The 24,916-nt window shown below is 34.9% G+C and overlaps 2 protein-coding genes and 1 non-coding gene across 5 annotated transcripts in view; 1 reads left to right on the top strand and 2 right to left on the bottom strand.

Annotated features, from left to right (window-relative positions):
- Window positions 1-906, top strand: part of IMMP1L (inner mitochondrial membrane peptidase subunit 1) — a 69,578-nt gene extending 68,672 nt beyond the window's left edge. For all 3 annotated transcript variants that reach the window (XM_019738522.3, XM_088789503.1, XM_019738521.3), the window contains exon 7: window positions 739-906. In XM_019738522.3, coding sequence (XP_019594081.3) covers window positions 739-807 — 69 coding nt within the window. In that variant the 3' untranslated portion in view covers window positions 808-906. The remainder of the gene's footprint in view (window positions 1-738) is intronic.
- Window positions 13-24,916, bottom strand: part of DNAJC24 (DnaJ heat shock protein family (Hsp40) member C24) — a 43,914-nt gene continuing 19,010 nt past the window's right edge. Inside the window, exons 3-5 of the mRNA XM_019738523.3 lie at window positions 16,880-17,018; window positions 6,014-6,082; window positions 13-2,346 (exon numbers count right to left, since the gene is read on the bottom strand). Coding sequence (XP_019594082.2) covers window positions 2,216-2,346; window positions 6,014-6,082; window positions 16,880-17,018 — 339 coding nt within the window. The 3' untranslated portion in view covers window positions 13-2,215. The remainder of the gene's footprint in view (window positions 2,347-6,013; window positions 6,083-16,879; window positions 17,019-24,916) is intronic.
- LOC148755890 (small nucleolar RNA SNORD36) lies at window positions 20,765-20,836 on the bottom strand. The gene has a single exon (XR_016018807.1). It is a non-coding gene; the product is annotated as a small nucleolar RNA SNORD36 (small nucleolar RNA).

Below are 24,916 nucleotides of genomic sequence, written 5' to 3'. Positions count from 1 at the left end.
ACGAACACTTCAGGCTGTTGGCTAATTTATATTCAAGTACTTAGATTTACAGTTAACTTTGAGGGAATAAAAGAAAACACAGACACACACACATTCACACATATATACAGCTGACCCTTAAACAATGCAAGAGTTGGGGCACTGAACCCCCATGCAGTTGAAAGTCCATGTATAACTGTTTTTTTTCCATGTATAACTTTTGATTTCCCAAAAACGTATCTATGGTATCCAGTACTGGTTCCAGGAATCCCCCACATACCAAAATCCAAGGATGCTCAAGTCCCTTATATAAAATGGCACAGAACAATGCATACAGTTGTCCCTCTGCATCCACAGATCCCCAACCATGAATTGAAAATACTCTTTGCAATTCACTGTTAGTTGAATCCATGGATGCAAAACCCCTGGATACAGAAGGTCAACTGTATTTTTATTGAAAGAAATCTGAGTATAAGTGGACTTATGAAGTTCAAACCCATGCTGTTTAAGGGTCAACTGTATTCACACGACACACATATAATTCTATGTTTGAATGTTCCAAACTTCTGAGTTTAAATACATAGACACACAAAAGTTTACTTTCCAAAGTCTTAGTTTGAAGTAGAAAATTTGTTCTTTACCAAAGAATAAGGAGAAAGTGTTTAAATATATGATATGGAGAAAAGGGATGAATGAAAAAAAGGAATATTATAACATCACTTTCATTAATTGTCTTCAATAACGTTTTGATTTTTACAGATTTGGCCTCTGAGTGATTTTGGATTTCTACGTGATAGTCCTAATGGTCACAGATTTTCTGATGATTAGCAAACATTTATTCTTTTGATTTGATTATTGTCTCCTGTTTAAGTGAATTTGTTACTGCCACTGAGACCATGTACTTTCTAATAAACTATTTGCTATTCAGTTTTAGTTATTTTTAACTGTTAAATGTAAAGATAAGTAACACACAATCTGCAAGCTATATTAAGTCAAAATATATCAATAAAAGCAATCCAAAATAAATCATCTAAATTTTATGATACATATAAAAATATGTTTAGGGGGAAAACACAGATGACAAACTCAGTTTTGAATTTTTGGTTTTCAAGGTGTAATGACAAGTAATCTCTTCATGAATGTGCTTCATAATTTCATTACATTTACAAGTCAAGGTAGAAACTAGTTTTATTAAGTCCAAACCAACAATAAATACCAATAGGTCAACCTAATGAAAAGCTGCTAAGTCATATATGCATGGCTTACTCATTTGAAATTAAGTAAGAAATTTTCAGTGACCCCATAAATGATTCCTTTTTAAATGAGTACTGATTTATGCTGTACATAGGATATTAAATATATAAAAAAATAAAACCTTTGCAGTCTACTATAATCAATAATAATACATTATAAAAGTCCATTTCATTATACCACCAGTGTAGTGGATCTTATTCCTAAATATAGGCATTAATACTATATCTTTGTTTGTACTCTGAAATAAAAGGGAAAGGAATGCACCTGTTTAAAATTATTTTTTTCTAAAGCTACCATTTCCTAGATTAAAGCTGAAGATGACAGTGTTCAAGAAGCTTACTCCCATTAATACAGCCACAGGAAGAATTTGGAAATATAGTGCCAGCACTGAAGTCCAGTATCCTGACTCCAACAACTATACTTCTTTCTATAGTAGCCCCATCACCTTCTTTATTAACTTTATTAACTCATGAATATCCATATTCAGCCTTCATTATGGGAGAACTAGGATCACATGATATTCACATTTAATTCTAAAGACCTGAGATTTTGAGACAGTTGTACAACAGGCCTATAACTTTGGCAGCTAGAAATATCACATTCCTCAGAAACTTAATAACTATAAAAGAGTGATACTGTGATCCATTAAAAGAGACATGCTCATTTGGAGAAATGAATCAATAACGAAGTTCTCGAATGGGAATTCACTAAATATAATGTATAATTCAAGTCCATTTGTTGGGCAATTTGTAAATATAAATTATAAATACACAGAAATAGCTAAATTAATTTTCTATTAATCTGGGGTAGACTTTGCTTGACAATCTTATTTCTCTGCAAGTAACAGAGCTGACAAAAAAAAACAAAAACACCCTACCTCTTTGTTTTTATCAGCTTTATACAGTTGCTTGAATGGACAAAGTTGCAATGGATTCTCCTCAATGTGAATACACAATTCAAGGATTCCACTTAGTGAACAATTTCAGCTACGTTGAAGGAGTTCTATAATTAGTGAACATGTATCACAAGAAATCAGGGTAACTTCTTCTGCTTCATCCTTGGAAACACTGTATTTTCCACCACAACGGCAACTCATAGAAAAAGAATGCTCATCTGCAGAGAAAACAAAATAATGCTTTAAACACTTACAAGTGACACTTTAACAGCCACACACACACAAAAAAAGCTGTTTATTCCACAGAAATTGCAAAACAAAAGAAAGAAGCTCAGTAAACAAAAAAATGCATTAAATGAAAATGTGAAAACATTTCTTGTATGGACAGTGTTTCTAAAAATTATCTATCAAAAATCTTTATGTGTAGAGGAGATGGACTGAAGCTCTGAATCAATAGTCCAAGATCTTGGGTGACAGCAGATGCTCAGTAGTGATCCATGAAATTTATTTCAAGTCTTCTGTTTTCTTAAGATTCGTATAAATGTTACGTTCTTCTCAACAATGTGTTTGTCCAAAGTATTACTGTAAAGGAAAAAGAAAAATGACCCTACCTGTCTTAACGGTTAATGAGCATGCTTTTGCCTGGAGTATATATCCTTTCAGAGAAAATTCTACCAACTTAACTGTTTATCAAATTAAACATTTGAATTTAGTGTGGTATCACACTATTTCAAGAATCCCGACTCAAATATAGAAACACACACCATAGTGTTTTGTTTTTGTTTTTTTCTGTGTGTGTGTGTACCTGTTTGTTTGGTATTTACAAATGATTTATGAACCAAAAAGACAGTCACTGAAGTGAGATGCCCAAAGGAGGCAATATGGTACACCATTTAGCCTACTAATGGTGGAAATTTTATTACGTCTGTCATCTTCCTAGAAAGTTGAAATGCTTGTGTCCTTTAACTGAAAGAATTTCTGATCCACTGGCATTCAATTTAACTGTCACTGAGAACTGACTAAAACAAAAACAATAATTATTGATCACATTATCTTATTGTAATTTTTTATATAGATAAATGAATGAAGTCTCAAAACCCATGATATCTTTCAATCAGATTTCGTCATTCAGTTCTCAAACTTCACTTACTAACACTTAGATCTCAACATATGCCACTGAAAGAAAAAAGAAAAGGAAATGGAAAGAAAAAAAATTCAACTGCCCTGTTTTTGTTCTCTAATGAAGTTTGGCCTTGGAAAACTTAGCAATTAAATGAGCCAACTTTATGTGTTTCTTTTATCAGTAAGGAAAACATGAATTCATTCACCCAAACCTGCTTTTTATTTTTCACCACAATGCCTTTTTTCTCCATAAGGAAAAAAATTTCATCTTGAATTTTAAAAATGCTAACATCTTCTCTGAGGCAACAATAAACATGTAGTAGAGCATGCTTACAAAGTGAATTGTTTTATTATTAAGTTGTCTAAAAATGTACATATTCTAACCATTGGTTTTCTTTTGCTAAATTTCCATTTTGTTTTTTACCACCTCAGTGAACACTGAGAAACAATCTGTGGTGACATGTGCTTGGTAAATGATGCCGAGGCCACCATGGGCTACTATGGGGTTTTCTAATAGATGATTCCAAATGTTAGTGCTGACTAAAAACTCACGTATTATTATTATTATATTATTCTATCACTTAACAAAGTGATATCTTGACAGAAATTATCATTTTAAATGTAAGAATGAAGAAAAAAAATGACCAAGTTATATAACAGAATAACCGCGGTTTTGGAGAAGTTAACTCAATCTTTCAACAGTTTGTCAGATATGCCTTCAAGCATAATAAAACACATCATTTCATACTGTCCTTGGATCAAGAAGCTGAACTTGGCTATGTTTATCACGTAGGGCTTCATTCACTTTTCTGTCTGGATCTTCATCTTCCAGATGAAGGCTATTCTAAAAATGACTGTGAACAAATCTTCAAACAATTTTTACTTGCCCAGTTGATCTGTTTTTTATTTAACTTCATCTGCCAAGACTGCTCTTTTCAATTGCAAAGAACAATTCAAAATTGTAACTTCAATTGCAAAACTTACATGACTAGTTTTTCAATATTCCTGCAAAAAATAATGGCTTCATGCAGCTGTTGCTCGGTATTTTTTTCTCACAAGGATAAGAACTATTTCAACCTTTACAATTATAAAAAGTCCGTAATTTAAATAAGCATCTAAGGACATCCAATAGTTTTAAGACTAACTGTGGCTGCTTGTGACTGATTCACTGGCTGTCGTTGGGATTCTTCTGTATCTTCACTGTCAAGTTTACTTTAGGAAGTCCCAAGGACAATAACACATTTATGATAACTCTTGTTGACTTCATGTTGTATACTTCCTTCAATATCTTGGCATTTTCACTTGTATCAGGAAGTTCATATATTTGTTTATTGAACAAATGGTTGAACCATCAATCCATATTAATTTAAAATAAATCTTAAATATTATAATTTTAAATGTTATTGAAAAAGGAAAAAAATTACAAAAACCAGTTTTCACTATTTTTACATCAGGAATAAGTAAACAAAATGTATGAGTCATATCAACTACAGCAAGAATTCATTTGTCTAATAAGAGATTAAACACACACACACACACACACACACACACACACACACACACACCGATTGATAAAGTAGCAATACCATATTTTCAAAAAAATTTGCCTGGGCATTTATTTACCCTGATAAATGACACGTGCTAGTCTGTTCCCTTCAGGATCTAGCAATGAAAGCCTGTGTCACCAGTGTATTTCATTTTCACAGCAGTAGCGTTTCCTGTTTATGTTGACGAACCAGTATCAACCCCCGGGAGCCCCAGTTACACAAAACCTCGTTTTATAATTATTCACTGCAAATAAGAATTTCTACTTGAGGATTTCATTTGGCAATTTCGGAAGAGTGCCCAGAGGCAAAAACATTCTTTCCCTTCTAAGTCAGTATAGCTTGTGACCCACTTCCTAAGAGCACCAAGTTAAGAATTTGCCATCAAAAAATATTCCATTAAACCTTGTTTCAAGAAGGATGGGCAGTTTATCTCCTACCTATCCACACTCATTAGTAAATTTTTATAAACCTCTAGAGAATTCCTACTGCAGGCTGAACAATAAAGTTACAGGGTTAAGAGTATATAAAAATTCTAGGAAATAGTTAAGATTTTCTTCACTGACAAACATAGAAGTGTGGTATTCATGACTTTCATTTAGAAAAAGGAACTTAGCAACGTCTAAACAGAACAATTCACAGAACTATCAAAAGAGTGGAGAAGCAATTAGATTTAGGTTTTAAAATTCTAGTAATAGCAAAGTGAAAAAGACATCACTTCGAAGTGAGTATAAAAGGGAGCGACAGATTTTCCTTTTCCACCTAAGACACAATCAAAAACTGAGTATAAAATTCAAGCTCCAAGTAGAAGAATATAACATTGAAAGCCCTGCCCTGACAGTTTATGATTCCATATAAACAAAAATAAATAAAAATTCTAATAGGAATTCATCTGTAATGTCAACATACGAAGGATGGAAAAAATTATTTTCTTTGACTTTATTTTCCTTATTACACAGATGGAGAGTAAACCAAAAATCAAAGTAGTTAAAAAAAGAAAACCTTATGAAACATTTTCTATTCTCATCTAATGAGAATGGAAAAATAACGAAATGAGTCACACAGGAGGACATCAATAATTGAATAGAAACAAAGTATGCCAGACAATAACACCCACATATATGTCAAAAGCCAAGCTATTAATTCTTTCTAAGATTCCAAAGAAAATCCCTATTATTTTTCTTCACTGTAGTCAAGAGAAAAAAAAAAAAATTCCAACCTTCGTTCCAAGACATTTCTTCAAGATATACTTGAGCATCTACTGGTCCCATATTTCTTAGATCATCTTCTGTAAAATATAAAATAATCATAACCATGAAGAATGCTTGAAAGGCAATTCCACTCTGGTCACTATAACTCTAATTTACTTACCATTTAAAAAGTTAGCTTACTACTTCTGACTGCAGTTTTAAGACTGATTTCAGTGAACTAAAAATTCCAGAGCATACCAATTCTTAATAAACTTTTAACAAAAAAATCTATCCCATTTCCCACAAATAGCAAGATGCAAAACCATGAAGTTGATTTTGATGTATCCTTGTGATCAATTAGTGACCTCTGTTTTGGGAGAAAGGAAAATTTTTTTGTCAGATAAACTTTATCCGTAACTAAGGAAGGCAGTGTGGAGTTGAGTAAAAATTTACTCTATTGGAATCTTAGTTCTAATATTTGACAAGCTTCCTAACTAACCCTAGGTATACTGGGCTATCTCTACCTTACCTACTTCAGAAGGGTTGCTCTGGACTGAATTGTGACCCCCTCCAAATTCATATGCTGAAGCCCCACAACCCCTAATGTGACTGTATTTGGAGATAAAGCTTTTAGTAAGTAATTAAGGTTAAGTGAGGTCACATATGCACCGAAGAAAGAAAGTATCATACGAGGACACAGCTAGAAAGGCTGTCAGCAATCCAGGAAGAGATCATATCGACTGGCACCTTGATCTTGGACTTCCCAGCCTTCAGAATGGTGAGAAATCAATTTCTGTTGTTTAAGCCACCTACTCTATGGAATTTAGTTTTGGCAGATGGGACAGACTAATACGAGGGTGTTTACCAAATCAAATGCAATCAGGCAAAAAGCGCCTTAAAAAATAAAGCTCTATCCAAATGCAAGGGGCTGGTGGTCATCTGCTTTTTATTTGCTTGCAACAGAGAGGTAACTGAAAGGAAGAATTACTTTAAAATATTTCAATAACCATACAAGACAACTACATTCTGTTGGTGTTCCATTGCTGTTTCCTGGGCCAAAGTTTTACCTACAGATGAAAGGTCCAAAGAAGCCTGGAATTCCAACTAAATTTAGAGTATGGCCCAGGAAATATAATACGCATTCACACTTACTTAAAATAAGTGTATTTTGGGACAAAGAAAGCAACCATAGATGAGAAGCACTAGTCTTTGTTTTTAAAGGCATGTTATACTTCCTATATACTTGTTAATGTTCTTCTAAAAGTCAATGCTTAAAGGAAACTGCTAAACCCACGCCCCACCCCAATGAAATTTTCTTTAGCAGTCTCACTCGTCTCTTGTTCACTTGCTGAGAATGCTTCCCTTTGTTCTGCTGTGTGAATGGCTGCAATTTAATTATATTTAATAACTGCCTGTTCAAAATTTATTGGTGAGTTATACAATTTTAAAACAGGAAAAAAGATTACACAATATTTTGGACTCACCATGGTTTTCTATTAAGGTATGTCCAATATTGTTCGCTTCATATTTACTGCGTACCAACAGTCTATTAAACTGTCCCTAAAACTCAAAGTATAAACTTTCCCCAGTGGTCAGGGGTACTTCAGTCTCAGTGTGCTCACTGAAAAGTTTATGTGGAATGTTTCAGTATGCTAAGTAATTTCTGAACAAAACAAAATTTAATTTCCACATTCTATATAAAGTATACCTGGCTACAGGTTATTCAGTATTTCTAATTTTTTAAAAAGAAAAAAAAAAATCATATCACGTTTCAATTTCCTACTCAGAAGGACCAGGGTAGTTTGCTTGATGATGAAACGAAACACCATTTTAGATTTGAAGAATGGGGGTAATTGGCACTTAATAGATCCTGGTTAGGGGAAAAACAGATATAAATAATTTAGAATAAAGTTGCCTATATTCCACTGTATCTTATAGATATCTTAAGTAATTCTGAAATCAACGAAAGGAAATCAGACAAGGCAGAGTTAAAAACAAATAAATCTTCTTAATCTGACTTATCCTGGACACCTGTAATACATTAATTATACAAAAAGAAAACTGCCAAGCAAGTCAGCTCTGTATTGCTCTGCTTATCTACTAGGAAGCTACTGTTATTCTCATTTAGTTACTATTTCATGTGGGACCCTTTCTAATATATTATTCCACCTACTCAAAACAGTGGCTTGTACATTTTTACTATATTTCCTTCTTTATGTACAGAAACTTTAGAGTAGCTGCTTATTTCTTTGTTGAAAGATCAGCTTAGACCTTATCTCCTGGTAAGAGGAAAATAAAACACAAAAATGGTTAGTAATTTGCCCAAGGTCAGAGCTAAAAGGAGTATATTAAAATATTCTCATGTCCTGTGGCTGCCTACAGAACATGTCTACATATTGATCTGCTGATTCAATACCATAGCACACAGTCCAAGTTTCTGTGGGTATGTGGGTATTCTGGTCTTAAGTCAGTATCTGACACAAAAGAGAACATGCTGTATGATTCTCCATGATATGAGGTGTCAGAGGAAACATGACCCTGTGGTGATGAGCGATGAGGAGTGACTAGTGACGGGAAGGAGTCACAGCTTTCCGGGTACTGCTGCCATGGGTGTGTTGACCGTGAAAATCCATCAGGCTGTGTACTTGGGACGGGTGCACCTCTCTGTATGTGTGATATACTTCAATAAGAAGTTTTAGAGATAATATTTTGAGACTCTAGTGGCTACATCTTTTAAAGAAATAAGGAAAAATAGGGGAAAGAAGTTAAGAGCCTAATAAGAAAGTATGTATTGTTTGAAAGGATGGTCATCGAACAACTTCTGAAAAAGGCGAGGGTGATTAACTCAGGGGAGAATTGGATCCCCGGAGACTGTATAATGAGCAGAGGGGGTACATACAAGTAAAAGGTGAATCCAAAGGCGGGGGGTGGCGATCCTTTGTTGAGAAGCAGGTGTCCAGGGAATGGGGCAACAGCAACTCCCCCCTCCCATGATTACAAGGAAGGAGCACAAACAAATCAATGTTTTTTTCTTTTTAAACAATGATCTCTGCTTGTCTACCATTGTAGTTATAATTAGAAAATTTAACTCAACCCTAGCCCTTAAAGTAACTCACAGGAGCCCTGTAATTAGCTTTGATAATTGTCTATCAGGCATAGCATCTGCAAAACAGATCAACTTGTTTTCTTTTGAGTATTACATATTACAAATATTTTTGCTCATTATAATGAAATATTTTAATAAGTATCTGAAAATATAAATCATATTTTAAAGTTCTGTTAACATGACACTACTAAAAATGGTGAGAAAACATAAACTGACTTAGAAAGTGATTGGTAAAGGAACAGATCCAAGATTTAAATCTGGAATCTTAGCTACAGAATGGTAATGACTTAAAAAACAAGCAAACAAAAACCCAACCGTTGGAAAGAAAATGTACTACTACTACCTGGCATTTGGTGTACTCTATCTTGAGACATTGGCATTACATGATTCCTAATTCTTTAGAAGTGAATGGATTCAGCTTTTTTTCTAAGGTATCTAGAAATATTAAGTCCTGTTCATACCCTGTGCTGTGCTCACAAACTTAACCAAATATGGAGACAAGAAAAACTCTAAATTTACTTAGATATAGAACGCAGTGCACTATAGTTAGAGATTCCTGAGGAATATAATGATAAAACCAAATAATTTATGTGGTTACTTGAAAAAGAATCTTTAAACCTTTAGAAGTATAGGCCCTTCTGACCTTGTGTTCTATTGGATTTGTCTGACAACAAGAGGTGAAAGAATTCTGTGGCTCCATTGTCTCAACGGTGGGATCTAAGAAAACACTGGCAGGACTCATCAGAGAGGTTTATGAGCTTGCAATTCAAAGAGATTAAAAGGAAAATCTACGGAGATTCTTTCACACTGAAGAATAACATTAAATAACTATTAGCAGCTTGGTTCAGTAAAGCTTACTAGAGCTCTCGCTGGGTCATTCACAACTTTCTAAAAGAGGAAAGGTTTTTTTCAGGTCCATTTGGGAATCAATAAATATTTCTTACTTCTTACAAGAGAATGGAATTCCAGTCTTTTAAAACTTCCTTCTAATGATACTAAAATTTCTAGAACAACTCTTTGTTTGCTTCCTAAGTAATTACACTTCCTAATCCCAGGAAAGTTTTTCTAATTGTAGCTACAATTCAAATAAATAAGTAAAAATAAATAACAGTAACAAAAAGCTACAGAGGAGAGGAATTTAACTTTATTCATTATGACTGCAGTACTATCTAAATGTCTCAGTCAACTCGATGTTGGCCCAAAGCTTGAGTTCATCTGCAGCTTGGTCCCTGTTGTTACTGTGTAGCAGTGTTACTTGAGTGATCAAGTCTCCAGCATGCTCTTATTCAGCAATTAGTCCACTGTCTTTATACCATTTAAACTATTTAAAGTTTATTTCCAATTTGAAGTCATCTATGTGTGTGAAAAGCAACCAACAGTGTTTTCCTTTAGGTGGTAGTATCTTGCTGTGTTAAAACCAAGTAATTTAATTCTAAACAATCATCTCATTCTTAAAAATCATTTCACTATACATAATTAAAATTTTTCCTATAGAAATAACTTGAAGGAAATCGGTTTCCTTGTCTTTAACAGTCTCTGTTCTTGGAAGAGTCTCTTATCTTGATAAGAGATTCAGAACCAGCTAACATTTAACTTGAAACCTGCTCATTAAATCATAAAGCACTATAATCCTTTCCCAGATAAAATTAGAGTCACAATTGCAAGACTTTCCATATTGAAGAAAAGTTACGTTTTTGGAGTTTAATTATGGGCTTGAAGAACTGCAGAGCTTTCATAAACTGAGCATAAAGCCAGGGCTCATGAAAGGTACCAAATGAAACCTGGAAGTTGAATTTCACGTTTCTGTACAGAACAGGCAGAACAGCAGCAGATGTAAGCCTGGCCTCTCATTCTGACCCTCAAATATGCCTCATTCTTGACTATTTGGAACAAAATATAGTAGGTTGTACACACCTATTCAAAACTTGGCAGCCCAGCATGATTAAGAGGCATAGAAAGGCTTTACATTCCCCCTCTATCAATTACTAGTTATGTGACCTTAGTCAAATTAGTTAACCCCTCTGAGCCTCAGACTGTTTCTCTGGAAAATAGATATTAATTTCTTCCTTACATTGTGGTTAAACAATGATTAAAAGGCGATTACCATAGTTTTAGTGCTCACTAAATGGCGGCTATTTTAACAGTTATTTTATAATGTTTGTGTTAACTTGTCTAGAGATCATAGGAAATTGACTAAAAACCAGTCATTATTGGGGGAGGTGGGGGAGAGGTTGACTGGGGAAGCCCCAAGTACCATGGTGTAGGAAGGCAGCCACTCCTGATATTGGATTTGTAACTGGTTAAGAAATTCGATAGACTTGGCTATTGTCAGTTCTACTAAATTTGACCCATTATTATCAAAGTCATATCCATGTGTTAATTTTTTTTAGTCCTTCTGAAGTATCAAACAAAACTGAAATATGGGAACCACGGAAAAGAAAATCAAAATAATTAATTTGCAGATTAAATTCAGAGGTTAGAAATGATGGTGGATTAGAATGTCAGGGAAGCTTTTTTCGGCAGGGTAGGGAGGGAGATGAGAGGACTCGCTGGAATTTGAATCAAGAATAAGCTGTGAAGAATCAGAATGGGAGGGTCTGCTGAGAAATGACAAACAGCATAAGCAGATGTGTCTGGGAGCCCCTAAGTGGGCCTGGGAGAAGATTCATATTAGGTTTGTGATTAGTGATAAGGTTAGGAAAAGTAGTTAGGAACACACTTAAAATCTTCTGTCCCATTTAAATTCCAGGTGAATGGGTAAATGTAGTGTTGGGGAGGGGGTGGTTATAAAAGTTCTTAAGAGGAGTAAGAATAAAGAAAGCTAGACCAATCAAAATATAAAAGCCTGTGGGAGGAGGCCAATTAGCAGCTATGGAAATAATCTGGGTATGAACTATGGTAGCTGTGAGAAGATCACATGGAAAAAACGAAAAGAAATGTCAACACTCATTTTTAATTCATTCATTGTATGTTGAGCAAAGTAGAAGTAATCAGTGTAATATGAACTGGTTCAAGTCTGGGGAAAAACAAGCAATGAGAAAGTTGACCTAGTCCTGATTTTGGACCCACAGATTTCAGATGGATCAAGTACCAAAGCAGAAACTGGGAGAGAGGTTAAAGCTGGAGATAGAAACTTCCTAAAATCCTGCATTTTCTTTATGATTAAATCAGAACCCCCAATTATGTCCAAGTATACCAGAATTGTAACTATATTCTTGCCCAGCAGTTTCTAAAGCATTATTTGAAATCAGCCAAATTTTTATTCAAAATCATGGAGAAATGATCTTACAATATGTTTTCATTGCAAAAATAGTTATTTGCCTTTAAGTAAAAGTAACATAATTTGAGTAGTCACCTTCTTGTTACAAATAAAAGGGAGCAGGATAACCCTTATAGAAAGTTTTATCTATCCTCTCCCTCTGAAAACGCCAATCCCTAAGTGTCTAGATGGATTTTCTGCATCATTTCACATACTTTTCTCAGAAACAGTCACCAAAAAAAATGCCCCCTGATGCTTATCTTCAAGTTTTACCTGAAGCACATTTTTATAGTCAATTTTCAAATTCCTAAAATCAAACAGAAACACTGATAAGATCATAAATGAAAACCCTAATCTGACTACTGTAAGTATTTTGTAAAGGTTTTAGTACATAATTTACACAAATATCAACTGGCCTTAAGTCATTATTTCTAACAGTTAACCCAAAACTCATATTATCTGCATTTAAAAGTATTATTTCCCTTCTTATGGAGTTAATCAGTCCCTAGCATTAACTTTCTTTTCAGGAAGAATTCTTACTTTGAGCTTCAGGAATTATATGTTGATTTAGTTATCTGGCATAAATGTTGGTGGGATTTTAAGATATGTTTCTCATTGGGTCCAAGATTTATTTGCTTAGCTCCCATTTGCAAATATTCTAATTAAGGGATGAAGTGAATTATATAATACAACACCAGAAATGACCTTGTGTATTTAGTTAAGGAGGAGTAACTGATTAGCTCTAAGGAAAGACACTAACGTTACAATGTTTGGGGCCCCATCTCCTTCTTAACCCTGATGTTTGTGGTTTTCAGGTTCTTGGCCAATTATGCAGAGTGAAGGGTCCACATTACCAAAATAATTCACTAATAGAGAAGCAAGATACGTCTTAACATAAAATAATACACCATCAAGGATTCCAAACACAATCCACTTATATATTTTTTTAGAACATTACTTAATATGATGACTTCATTTGAACATTTGTTCCTCTTGAGGTCACTGAGAAGTAACCTAACTCATAAGCTGTGTCACTCTACAGAGCCACCGAGACATCAGAGAGATCTGTATGACTGTCACATTACAAAGCAATTGAGTCATGATCCCTGTTATTTTCCCATAATATACTTCTGATGTGTTTTTGAATGTGCTTAATATGAGAAAACTACATAAGATTTATAAAGGCACCATATCTAGTCAACAGTTATTATTCATGTGGACATTTTATAAATCCTGAAAAGATTTTCCAAGTGTTCATCTGGTTGTCTAAAATGCAAAGCCTAATCTTAAATAAGCCCATGCCTTTCAAGGGAACATGGGAAGCAACCTTTGGAAGCATCCTTAGAAACAATAAGGTAAATATACCAACTGGAACTAATTGATTAAATTCACTTGTTAACATTGATTTCAAAATGTATAATATCTGAGAACTGAATATTACTCATCCTTTTTTTACATTTGTGTTTCTTCAGCCTGGCCAACATTGCCCTAAAATGTGAATTGAGAATATAGAAGTGGAAATGAGGGAGAACAAATATATGTACTTTACTTTAGGCTAACTTGCCTGGACTTCTTCTCTACTAGAACTCATCTGATAATTTCTTTTGTGAAGAAAATAAATATGGATGTCAAGGGCTCCTTCAAGTGATCTTTTAGAGAAGTAAATGATTGTAGGTGATATTGATGAGGCTGTCCTTACAACAGAGCACCAACTTTGAGCTGTGAAGTAAAAGAAAGCATCCAACAGCAGCCAATAAAACATCTCCTGCCTCCTTCCCAAGTATTACAGAGCGCAAATTTATTTTATACTCCAAGTTAATGGAGGGCAGGAAACAAACATTTAAAGCATACCCTATGAAAAGAAAGTTCTACAATGAACTATCACCACATGCAAAAAGAGTTTTGTATAACAAAGCTATTTCCATGTCCCTGGGGGGGTGACCCAGAAAAAAAGAGTGCTTTGACCTGGTTATAACGAATTCTCTCTCTCTCCGTAACCTATCCTGGTCTTTAACAAATTATCGCTCTCAAAGGTTTCCCTTCTATCAAATCTAAATCCTCACTGTTAGAAGTTCAAGTTCATTTCTTTGTTTTGGGGAACCATTTATTGAGGATGGGTTGACAAGGAAAAATTAATGTCAGTATTCAAAAGAAATGACAATATGAAACAAGGTTTATTATTAGATTTTTTAAAATAGCTGTAGTATGAAACTAAAAAACAGCAAACTGTATTTGGATAAGAGACCTCTATTTCTTAATCTAAACAGCAAGGCAATCTCAATTTAAAACTGAAAGCGTTCTCACTATTTGGAGCCTCTGGTGAAGACAATACTTAGTACTTAGATCTGAGGTACTAATATCTAGTGAACAATTATATTTCTACTGTTCTTCTAGAATAGCTCCATTCAGCAATTACGCACCTGAAAAACTTGCAAACTGACATATAAATTCCAAGCGGAAGACAGGCCGATTTATCTGAATCATTGATCAGGCCCAACTCTCACTGTATTTGGTTTGTTTAAACTTCACTGTGACCTCATCAATGACCTACAAGAGTCCCGGGCGATACAACAGGCCACAATTACTTCTATTAAAACCTTAAAATCAGGGACTCAAAACTTAAAAAAGAAATGCACATTTCCAAGGACTTCTCAAAGGCAATGAGAAAGGCTTGAAGATGTTGCTTATTTGTTCTTCCAACATGTCGTTAAAACTTCCTTCATGCAATTCTATTGCTCACTTTAAACCCTGTTTCTTATTTCTCTCCATTTCTTGTCTACCCCACGCTATACCATAGCAAGAGAGAATATTTTTTTGATTCCTGATCTCGTCCTACCTCTTTTCTCACTAGACAGCAGACTTCACAGATTGTTTCCTAATAGGACACAGGCAAAAATGCAGAGCGACAGTCAGTACAAGTACATACTCTATATTCCTTGAGGTCCAGTACTGTAGATTATCCTTGTCTTAAGCAAATCAGCACCCTACAGAGTAAAGACTGATAAAAACGTGCAAAACACACCATCAGAAAATAATCATTTCCAGTACAGCTGGGCCACTTTAGGAATGTAGTAACTTCTCACAAACCACACTCTCATGTGTATTAGTTTCAGTACTTTCCCAGAAATTATATCATGTGAACCAGGATTAAAAAGATGATTTTATGGATAGAATTCATCCTCAAACGGAACCACCTCTACATTCTTTTGCCAGAAGTACGAACATTTACAAAAGAACTACAACACGGGAAAAGATGCTCACATCACCAATACAAGCAGGACAAAATATTCAAGCCATATTTGCAAATTAATCCAAATTCATTGCAGATACACTCAATTACTTAATGTTAAAAAAAAATCTGTCTTAAATAAGTAGAAGGGTCTTAGAGCTGATTAGTATTATGAAAGTCACTACTAAAAACAAATCCTCCAGTACATAAACTAATAGCACATGAAGTCTTTACACACAAAGGTATCACACACTACCCGTAAGAAATACTTAATTTTATTGATACAACTCCCTCTGAAAATAAATATGGATATTCTGTATATATCACTGGCTTTATCTTATAATGCTGTGTTTTAGAAATAAAGCCTTGATTCTCAAATGAAATTTTTGTAACTTGATTAGTAGGGTTCTTCAGATCATTTTGTTGGGTTTGATGGTGTGCCAGTGCAGGGCATGGGAGGGGACTCAATAATCAACTACAGAGACAGTAAGCTTTTATCAGCACACACAAGTCAATGCTGAGCCTGGTGTGCTACACAGAGTGCAATTGAGTGTTTTCCCCACAGGCTGTAACTGATTATTGACTCCCCCCATTAGCATGTAGGGTGCATATTGAAGGTTCAGAGAGAGGGCTGACTCCTATCCCAAGGCCAGTGCTGAAAGGCAGCCTATCACTTTGTGTAACCACAGTCCATGTGTGACAAACCTGACCTACATTTCTCCCTTTCTTTCTCACAAGAGCTTGTCACTGTTTTAAGAAGCTATTTTCTAAAATACATAAAAGAAACGGCTTTTAAAACTACTTGGGAATTCCTAAAATGTCATTTATAGCAATCTTATAAAGAGTAGTTTATCCAAGAGATAATCACGAAACCCAGCCTAAAATAAGCTCAGAGACAGCAGAGTGCTTTATGATGTTATCCTATATATTGTACCTTCCTTCAGACTGTCGTTTATACAGTAAGCAGTCTTAAAAGTACTACAATTAAAATTTTAATGAGTATATAATTAAATAAGTTTTTAAACATTAGGAATGTATAATTAAACATTTTTCATTAGTTATAAAAAGTAGCTTTCACAGCTTCACACGATGCCATATCCTAGTAGTCTTGTTAACTTCACAATGGATACACAACAATCAGTACTAAGAATAGGGCATAATTAAAAACAATGATCCGAGGGGGGTGGTAAAAAAGGCAATAATAACGTGGTGCAAAGGCTGGAAAATGCTCCCCACGAATGGCTCAGACTGTGCTTCAAAGAGTTGCCAATGTGCTGTGGTTCCTCGTCCCAAGTACCTACCAAGCCGCTGCAGGTCATACTCTTTTTTTGTCTCTTCATTCCCTAGAATTTTCCATGCCTGATCAATTTCCAAGAACTTCTGTATACATTCCTCCACTGTTCCTGCTGGCACATCTGCACTTTGTTTATCTGGATGATACTGCCAATCAAAAATAGGGGGATGGTGAGTAGAGAGGGTTAAGTGGGGAGAGGTATAAAAAAAAAAAAGGTGTAAATCTGTGCTTTAGTTAGGAGAGAAGGTAATAAGAAGATGATGCTAAGATGCCAAGGCAACGAGACAAGAGTGTTGGGCACAGGGGACACTGCCAGGGTAATTAGACCATGGAGTAGCTGTAAATCCACCAGTGACATGCTCTGTCAAAACGTGCAAAGGCAGCATTTTCTGGATAATTTGCTGATGGAATCACTGGTCTCATGGACAATTTACCTAGAGAGGATGACTAACTCAAACAGAAATAGTTACATGCAGACGAGCAGGACATGACGAAGGAAGAACACACACTATGCACAGAAGGAAGCTTTCCTTATATAATGTGCTTGGTTGTAGGTATCACAAATGGACAACTAGCTTTTTCTTATGAAATTAGATTATGTAATCATACTTTAAAATAAAACACTTTCACCTTCGTCTGAACCCTGTTATAAATCCCCAAACATACATTTTCATTGAAAAATGGCTATTCTAAGGCAGATCTGTAAGAAACAACTTTAAAGAACTCAATGGAACATTTGAATATGGGTTAATTTATTTGTAAATCTTTCCTACATGTGTTTTCTAAGAAACTGTTAAGAATGTTTTCAACATGCGTAATTTCTTTATACTATTTCGTCAAAAACAGAAAGTTTTATGCCAGTTCATCAGTTCTCAAATGATAATGTAAATGTGGCTTACTGGATACCTCACTTATATTGCTTGCTTCTTCCTGTTTTCCTGTTTTCTATGGTTGTCCCTCTTTTAACTATGAGTTCTTTTGAAAGAATACGTCATTAGTTTTTTCCACAGTCTTTCAAAAAGCAAGTTAAGGAAGATTACGTAAATTTAGAGACATTTCACTTAAATAATCTGGGGCAACAGTAGTAAATATTCAGATAGGTAATTTTTCACACTCAAGTAAATAAGGAACCAGTTGATAGCATTCATCCAGAACTTTCAACCAGCAATTATTCTCAATGTTTTATCCAATATATTCAGAACAAATTTTAATTTTAAAAGTTATCTTTGGAATTTCCTTTGAACTAGTAGAACAGTTGTTTCCATTTAGTTCTTACTTTTTTTTTAAAGTTTTTATAATAAAACAGGCAAATGGATATATTCACATTTCATGACACTGATGTGGTTAATTCACATACTCATCAATTGAATGGTATAATCACTTAAATTCTTTCAGATATTAAATTCTTTCAGTTTGTTCAGACTGCTTTACAAATTTGGAAGAACAAAACATTTGTAAGTATATTGTTATTTATTAGGTTGGTGCAAAAGTAATTGGGGTTGTTGCAATTATTTTTAACCTATTAAACCACAATTACTTTTGTACCAACCTAGAAATTCAAGTTGTTAAGGCCAAAGTCCCTCAGTAAGTTATGGCAAGTAATATGAAGTGAAAGGACTTCAGTTTCTCAATCTAGAATTCAGAAAGTATGTAAATTTTTAATCATAATGTCAAATACTGGCTTTGATAGTGAATTTGTTCTCACGCTGAACTTCACAATGCTGACAATCCTCACTAGCAGAGCAAAAGCAACTGTGATATTTGGTCACACAGAAGAACTAATGGGCATCATGCATGCTGGGAGAAAGATGAGAGGGGAAAGAGAGAATTAGGTTTCCACTTTCCCTTTGGCAAATTAGCTCTCTACCTATGCCAAATCAGTCAGTTATTAACCTTTAAATGTTTAAGCTAATTCATATGACTAGAAAAAAAAAGGAAACTAAGACTGTTGTTTATTATTATTTTTTTGGCCATGATTTATCAAATGATACTCATAAAAATTATTCATATACTGAGGTTCAGGCAATCCCTAAAGCTGGGATGTTAAAGCAACACCCCAAAGCCAAACTAGAATTGGCTACACTGACGTTCTCTAGCTGACCCATTCTTCTAACCCTGTGTGAAGATTTGTGTAACAAGCTTGGTATGATTCAGTGTTATTATGTGCAGCGTGCTCAAATATGCCACCAGTATACCTTTCAGATACACTTGCATGTGAAAACTCAATTTCAGTATGTCAAAGCACTGAGTAGGGCCCTAGAGAAAGCATTCTAAACTAGTATAATAGCTACCGAGTAGTAGGAGTCCAGACGAAACAGTAATTTTTAACAGGCTACTATAGAAGGTCTACTTAGAACAATAAATAGAACCAATTGGGCCTGATCATGTACCAACCTGACCAAGAAAGCCCTACAAAACCAAAAAGTAGTTCCTGGCTGCCCCAAACTAAAAGCTACCATAAAATTTTATGAGTCATATATCAGTTCTATGAGAGTCAAAGTACAATTCAATCTCGTTCACTAATTTGGTATTTTCTTGATTACTATTTTAATAAGCAACTCACTATCTGAGGCTGTTGGGTCTACTCTGTTGTGCTGCTAGAATGCAATACATTTTATTCTGTGATACAGGGTTCAATTTAAAAATGGTAGTTATAGCAAGAAAATAAGTATGTCTTTGGGGCGCTAAAAGCCTTAGTCCAATCTGTTTTGACAGCAACTTCCAGAAGAAAATGAAGGTCTAAAAAAACCCACAACATTCTGTGGTAGGCTGATAATGGCCTCCAAAAATATCAGGTCCTACTTCTGGTACCTGTAAATGTTACTTTATTTGGAAAAAAAGTCTTACAGATGTGATTAAGTTAAAGATCTTGAAATAGAAAAACTATCCTGAATTATCTAGGTGGGATAAATACCATCGATGTTCTTAAAAGAAAGAGGCAGAGGGAGATTTAGCATACAGAGGAGAAGGTGACCATGGAGAGAGAGAGAGAGAGAGAGAGAGAGAGAGAGAGAGAGAGAGAGAGAGAGAATATGATTTGAAATACTAGCCTTAAAGATTGGACTGATCAGGCCACAAGCCAAGAAATGCTGGCAGCCACCAAAAGCTGGAAGAGACAAGGAATGGACTCTCCCCCTAGAGCTTCTAGAGGAATTGTGGCCCAGCCAACAAGTTGACGTTGGCCCATTTACACTGATACTGGACTTCTGGCCTCCAGAATGGTGAAATAATAAATTTCTGTTGTTTTAAGTCACCCATTTTGTGGTAATTTATTTTGGCAGCCACAAGAAATTTTACACAATCTAAAGATGTGTTATGGTTTAAAACTGGAATACAACAGACACTACAACTTTTTATGATGTTTCAATTACAAGGTCCATTCATAAAATGGTGTCATTATTACTCACATTCTTAACTTTAAAGTCGGCAAAGATTCTTTAGTGCCCAGGAGAAACCAAGTTCCTAATACCAGCTTTCAAGATTTTTCCGATCCCAAAGTGAATGTTAATTTCTTTCTTACCATTTCTGTATCTGAGCCCTCCCATGGGAGACAGGCCCAAGCTTTCACTATTACTCTGAGACCAAAGTCATTTTCCTCTTGTTGTCAAGGCTCACTTTATTCATTTCCCTTTATTTGATCCCCACTAGCCAAATCTTCCCACCACTGAGAGCTCAAAGCTAGTCCTACTTCATTTATTCACCGATCAGATAAAAGATAGATAAAATCTGAAGCACCCTGTGTTCCAGAAACATCTACAAAAAGACAGCATGGACCTTCTTATATAGGAAAACGCTGGCAAAATCATACAAACAACAGAGAGTTCTGAGAAAAACACTCACCAATCAAATAGAGAAAATACGGATACTTTTAATTAACAGAATAGGTATGTACTAAAATCAGTGTTGCAAAGCTCATTTATTTTAACTTCTTTTGCTTTCAGTAAGAAATAGAAATGCATTTTGCTGGAATTGAAAGAACTTAGTCACCTGGAAGCAAAGAACTCAAAATGAAGAAATTAGCAAATCTTGCAACAAACAATTGGAAAATGAAAGTTTAAAAAATTATGAGTGGGGGTGGCCGGTTGGCTCAATGGTTAGAGTGCAGCGCTCATAACACCAAGGTTGCCGGTTCGATTCCCACATGGGCCAGTGAGCTGCACCCTCCACAACTAGAAGGAAAACAACGACTTGTCCATGTGGAAAAAAAAATTAACCTCAATCTCTCATATTCCATATACAGTCATGTGCCGCATAACAAGGTTTTGGTGAACAATGGACCGCATATACAATAGTGGTATGCCATATAGCCTAGGTGTGTAGTAGGCTATACCATCTAGGTGTCTGTTAGCACACTCTGTCATGTTCACACAACAATGAAATCCTCTTATAATGCATTTCTCAAAACGTATCCTTGTAGTTAAGTGGCGCATGACTGTACAAAAATTAATTCAAGATGAATCACAGGCATACATGTACAACATAGAACCATAAAACTTCTCAAAGAAACACAGAGAATATCTTTGCCCCTTGGGGTAGGCATAGGTTTCTCTGCAGAAAACACAAAGCACAAACTATAATGACATAAAACTGATAAACTGAACTTCATCAGAGTTTAAAACTTTATGCTCATCAAAGAAATTGATGAGCCATTAAGAAAATCGATAAGCTACAGACAGGGGAAAAATACTGGCCAAATACATATCTAATAAAGGACTTGTATCTAGAAATTTCTTCCCATATTAATACAGAGAAAGGACCAATAAAAACATAGATTGCTAATGAAAAGACTAATGAATTAGTAAAATGTCTGAATTATAGACTAATTTATGGAGATACAGTTTTATTACTTTCAAGTGCATATGCCAACCTCCAAAAACTTTAAAACATTTAAAAAAGTTAAATACTGAGTAGAGGACTAAATTACATTCAAAATTAAAATATCATAAATACGTCACAATACTGAAAATACTGAAAGAATGAGTATTTCTCTATGATTCTTTACTATAACAGTACAAAAGTGTCTATCCCCAAAGTTTTAGCAAACTGCCATTTTATTACTCTCAAATGACTTGGCCCTCACAATTTTATGGTCTTTGCAATTTCCTCATATTTGGAAGAAATTTTTCAATTATACAGATGTTCTTTAAATCTCCATGCCATTTATTGAGGATAAGAAAAATGAACACAAAAGATTAGGAAACTGTCTTGATACAAATATAGGATCACTCATGATACTACAAAAAAATACATAGAAAATGATGTAATATTTTATCAAGATTGCTATGTGTTATCTATTTCCTAACTGACGAATTATGTAATTGATAACTAATGCTTTCATTCTGGACTCATAATTCTGACTAGCTGAGATTATATGGCAATCAGAGGTCCAATATTTTGTATTTTATTTTGATTTTAGGTTTTCTCCATGTAATACATCCAAGTGCTTTCTAAATTACTAATTCTGGAGTGTCTGTTACAGTATGTCAGTCTGGTGCCACTCAAAATGTGGTCCTCTGCCATGTAGCATCAGCATTATCTGAGAGTTCATTAGAAGATGGCCCTATCCCAAACCTACAGAGGTGGGGACCCAGAATCTGGGTTACACCAAACTCTCCAGGCAATTATTATGCATGTTAAAATCTGAGAAACACACTTGTTAGCCCCTACTGCTTAAAATATGGAATTAGTTGCAAATCAGAAAATTAATGCTTCATAAAAATTTCCCTTTGACAGATGCATTCCTCGAAGTATGTATCCAAAAAAAAATACAATTAAAAAATGCTGCCACTCCTCAATTTTTAATGTGTAACACTAAGTGTTCTAAGTCAGAAATTTTTTGATATTTAATACCTTTTGTTCACTAATCATAAATGCCAACCTCTTTATTTCATTGTTTGCACAAATGTCAACTTAATTCAGTAATGAAGAAGCTGATGAAATTGGTACAATATCCCAGTGGTATTTTAACCTGTTGATTTTTTGTTTTTAAAGAGGGAGTACCTTAATTTGTATCAGGCTTCAGCCACTGAGCACTACAATAGTTTCCACCAGTACATGTAACACAGAGACAAGTGTTATTCTACTAGAGGGGAAAAAATTGAATATGTGTAAGTTGTGAAAAGAGCATAATTCAATACACTGTAAAAGTCTAGCAATTTCTAAAAGTTTTAATGAGAATTTATATATTTATTAGTTCTAAATGATCCTTTCTATTGGCTAAACAACATATAAAGTTGAAATGATATGGTGTTTCTTTAAGGTAAAACGCATATGATAGTTTTATGGTAAACTGCCATTATACAATACAGTAATATTTCAGGTCACCTAAATAGAGGTTCATCTGCTTTAATACCTTTGTTACATTCCTTTTAAAGAGGAAACATTGCTTTGTTTACTAGTAGTTTGTTACTTAAATCTTAAATTGAATAAAAAGTTAGGAGGGTCATACATTAATCCTTTACTACACATCTGTGATTATGCTGTTTTGATTTATAAAATGTTGACTGCAAATAGGAAGTGACAATAACTATGAAAAGGACTCTATGCAAATCTGATTAAACAGAAATTCCCAAATCGTCCTGCTGATATTATTTGATCTATCAATGTGGCCCCTGAGGATATAGCACTTTGGTTTTTTTCTATGTATTAATAGAAGAGTTTAATACCATTAATAGCTCTCTATCTCTAGCTTCAATCTTTCTTGAATTCTAGGTCCAAATATCAAAATATCTTCTAAAAGCTCTTATGATCACTAGAAGTTCAACATACCCAAAATCCAATTTATCATCCAGATTCTAAAATTATTAGTTCCTCCTCCTGATGAATTCCTTGATCTATTAAAATCACCACCATGCTCAATAAATGCTGAATATATGAATGAAAGAATAATAAATACATTTCCTAACAACTGAGGCTACAGTATCAGGGTAACCTCCCTTTCCGTCATTCCATCAACCACCAAATTCTGTAGATTCTACCTACATAATATCCTTCCTATTCCCAATGCCGAAACTAGTTCAAACCAACAGTAGCTCATAGCTCTGACCCTAGTCTCCAGCATTCATCTTCTAACAGCTCTCTAGTCCATCCACCTGGTTCCAAATACACTTCCTTTAACTTACAACCCTGACCATATCATTCTCCAGCTCAAAATTTGTAATTGGCAACGTATTGCATAATAATTAACAGTCATATTCCAAGAAAAAGGGGTAAAGGAGGAGGACAAAAGGGAAGAGGAGGAGGAAGAGGGAAGTAGGAGGTTGGGAGGAGACAGAGAAAGGGAAGGAGAGGGCGGTGGAGAAAGAAGAAGGGGGACAGAGAACAGAAGCGGAGTGGGAGGAATAAGAGGAACAGGGAAGGGTAAGGGGAAAAGTGAGGGAAGAGACTGAAACACACTGAGGACAACACCATGCAATATTTATGGTAGATACTGACTTTTTTCAAATAAAGAATTATGAGGAAGATTGTAGGAACTGGATTCTGGGAAATGAAGAAATGTAGGAGATAGAATTCTGTGTGGCTGAGTAATCCAATCTGTGGCAAAATCTCTTCAAAAGCAAGACCTACCTCTGTAATGTACTTTGAACTGGGGGGTGTACTAACTCTAAAATATAATCACGCACCAGTTCCTTTTGCGACTCCCATGTCTTTTCTTTGTTGTTGAGTATGTGCAAGTATAACACAACCTCTGCTTCTTTGTGCCTAAAATATGAAAAGAGGCTAAACCTAAAGCAATGGGTTACCATCTATCCAACGTAAGTGCAAAGCTAGATTCCCCTCACCTCAAATTACAAGTTTTGGATGGAACAAGTCTTGGATGACATACTCGCCATGAGCTACACAGAGAATTCCATGATGAACACTCTTCCTCCGAGATCCCGTGAGAATTCTTAGTGGTGCATTGGCTAACTTCTCCTACCCTCTGCGTTCAGGGAAGTCATGGTTTTTGTATAATTAAAGACTTAAGAAATTGATGATGAACTAAAGTTATCCCTGCTCAACGAGGGTGGTGACGTATGTCTACAGATCCTACAGGGCTGCTGTC

Source organism: Rhinolophus sinicus, chromosome 14 (genome assembly GCF_057876585.1).
Source record: "Rhinolophus sinicus isolate RSI-liver-muscle chromosome 14, RSI-T2T, whole genome shotgun sequence".
Lineage (NCBI taxonomy): Eukaryota > Metazoa > Chordata > Mammalia > Chiroptera > Rhinolophidae > Rhinolophus > Rhinolophus sinicus.
This window is presented reverse-complemented; position numbering and strand designations above follow the sequence as displayed.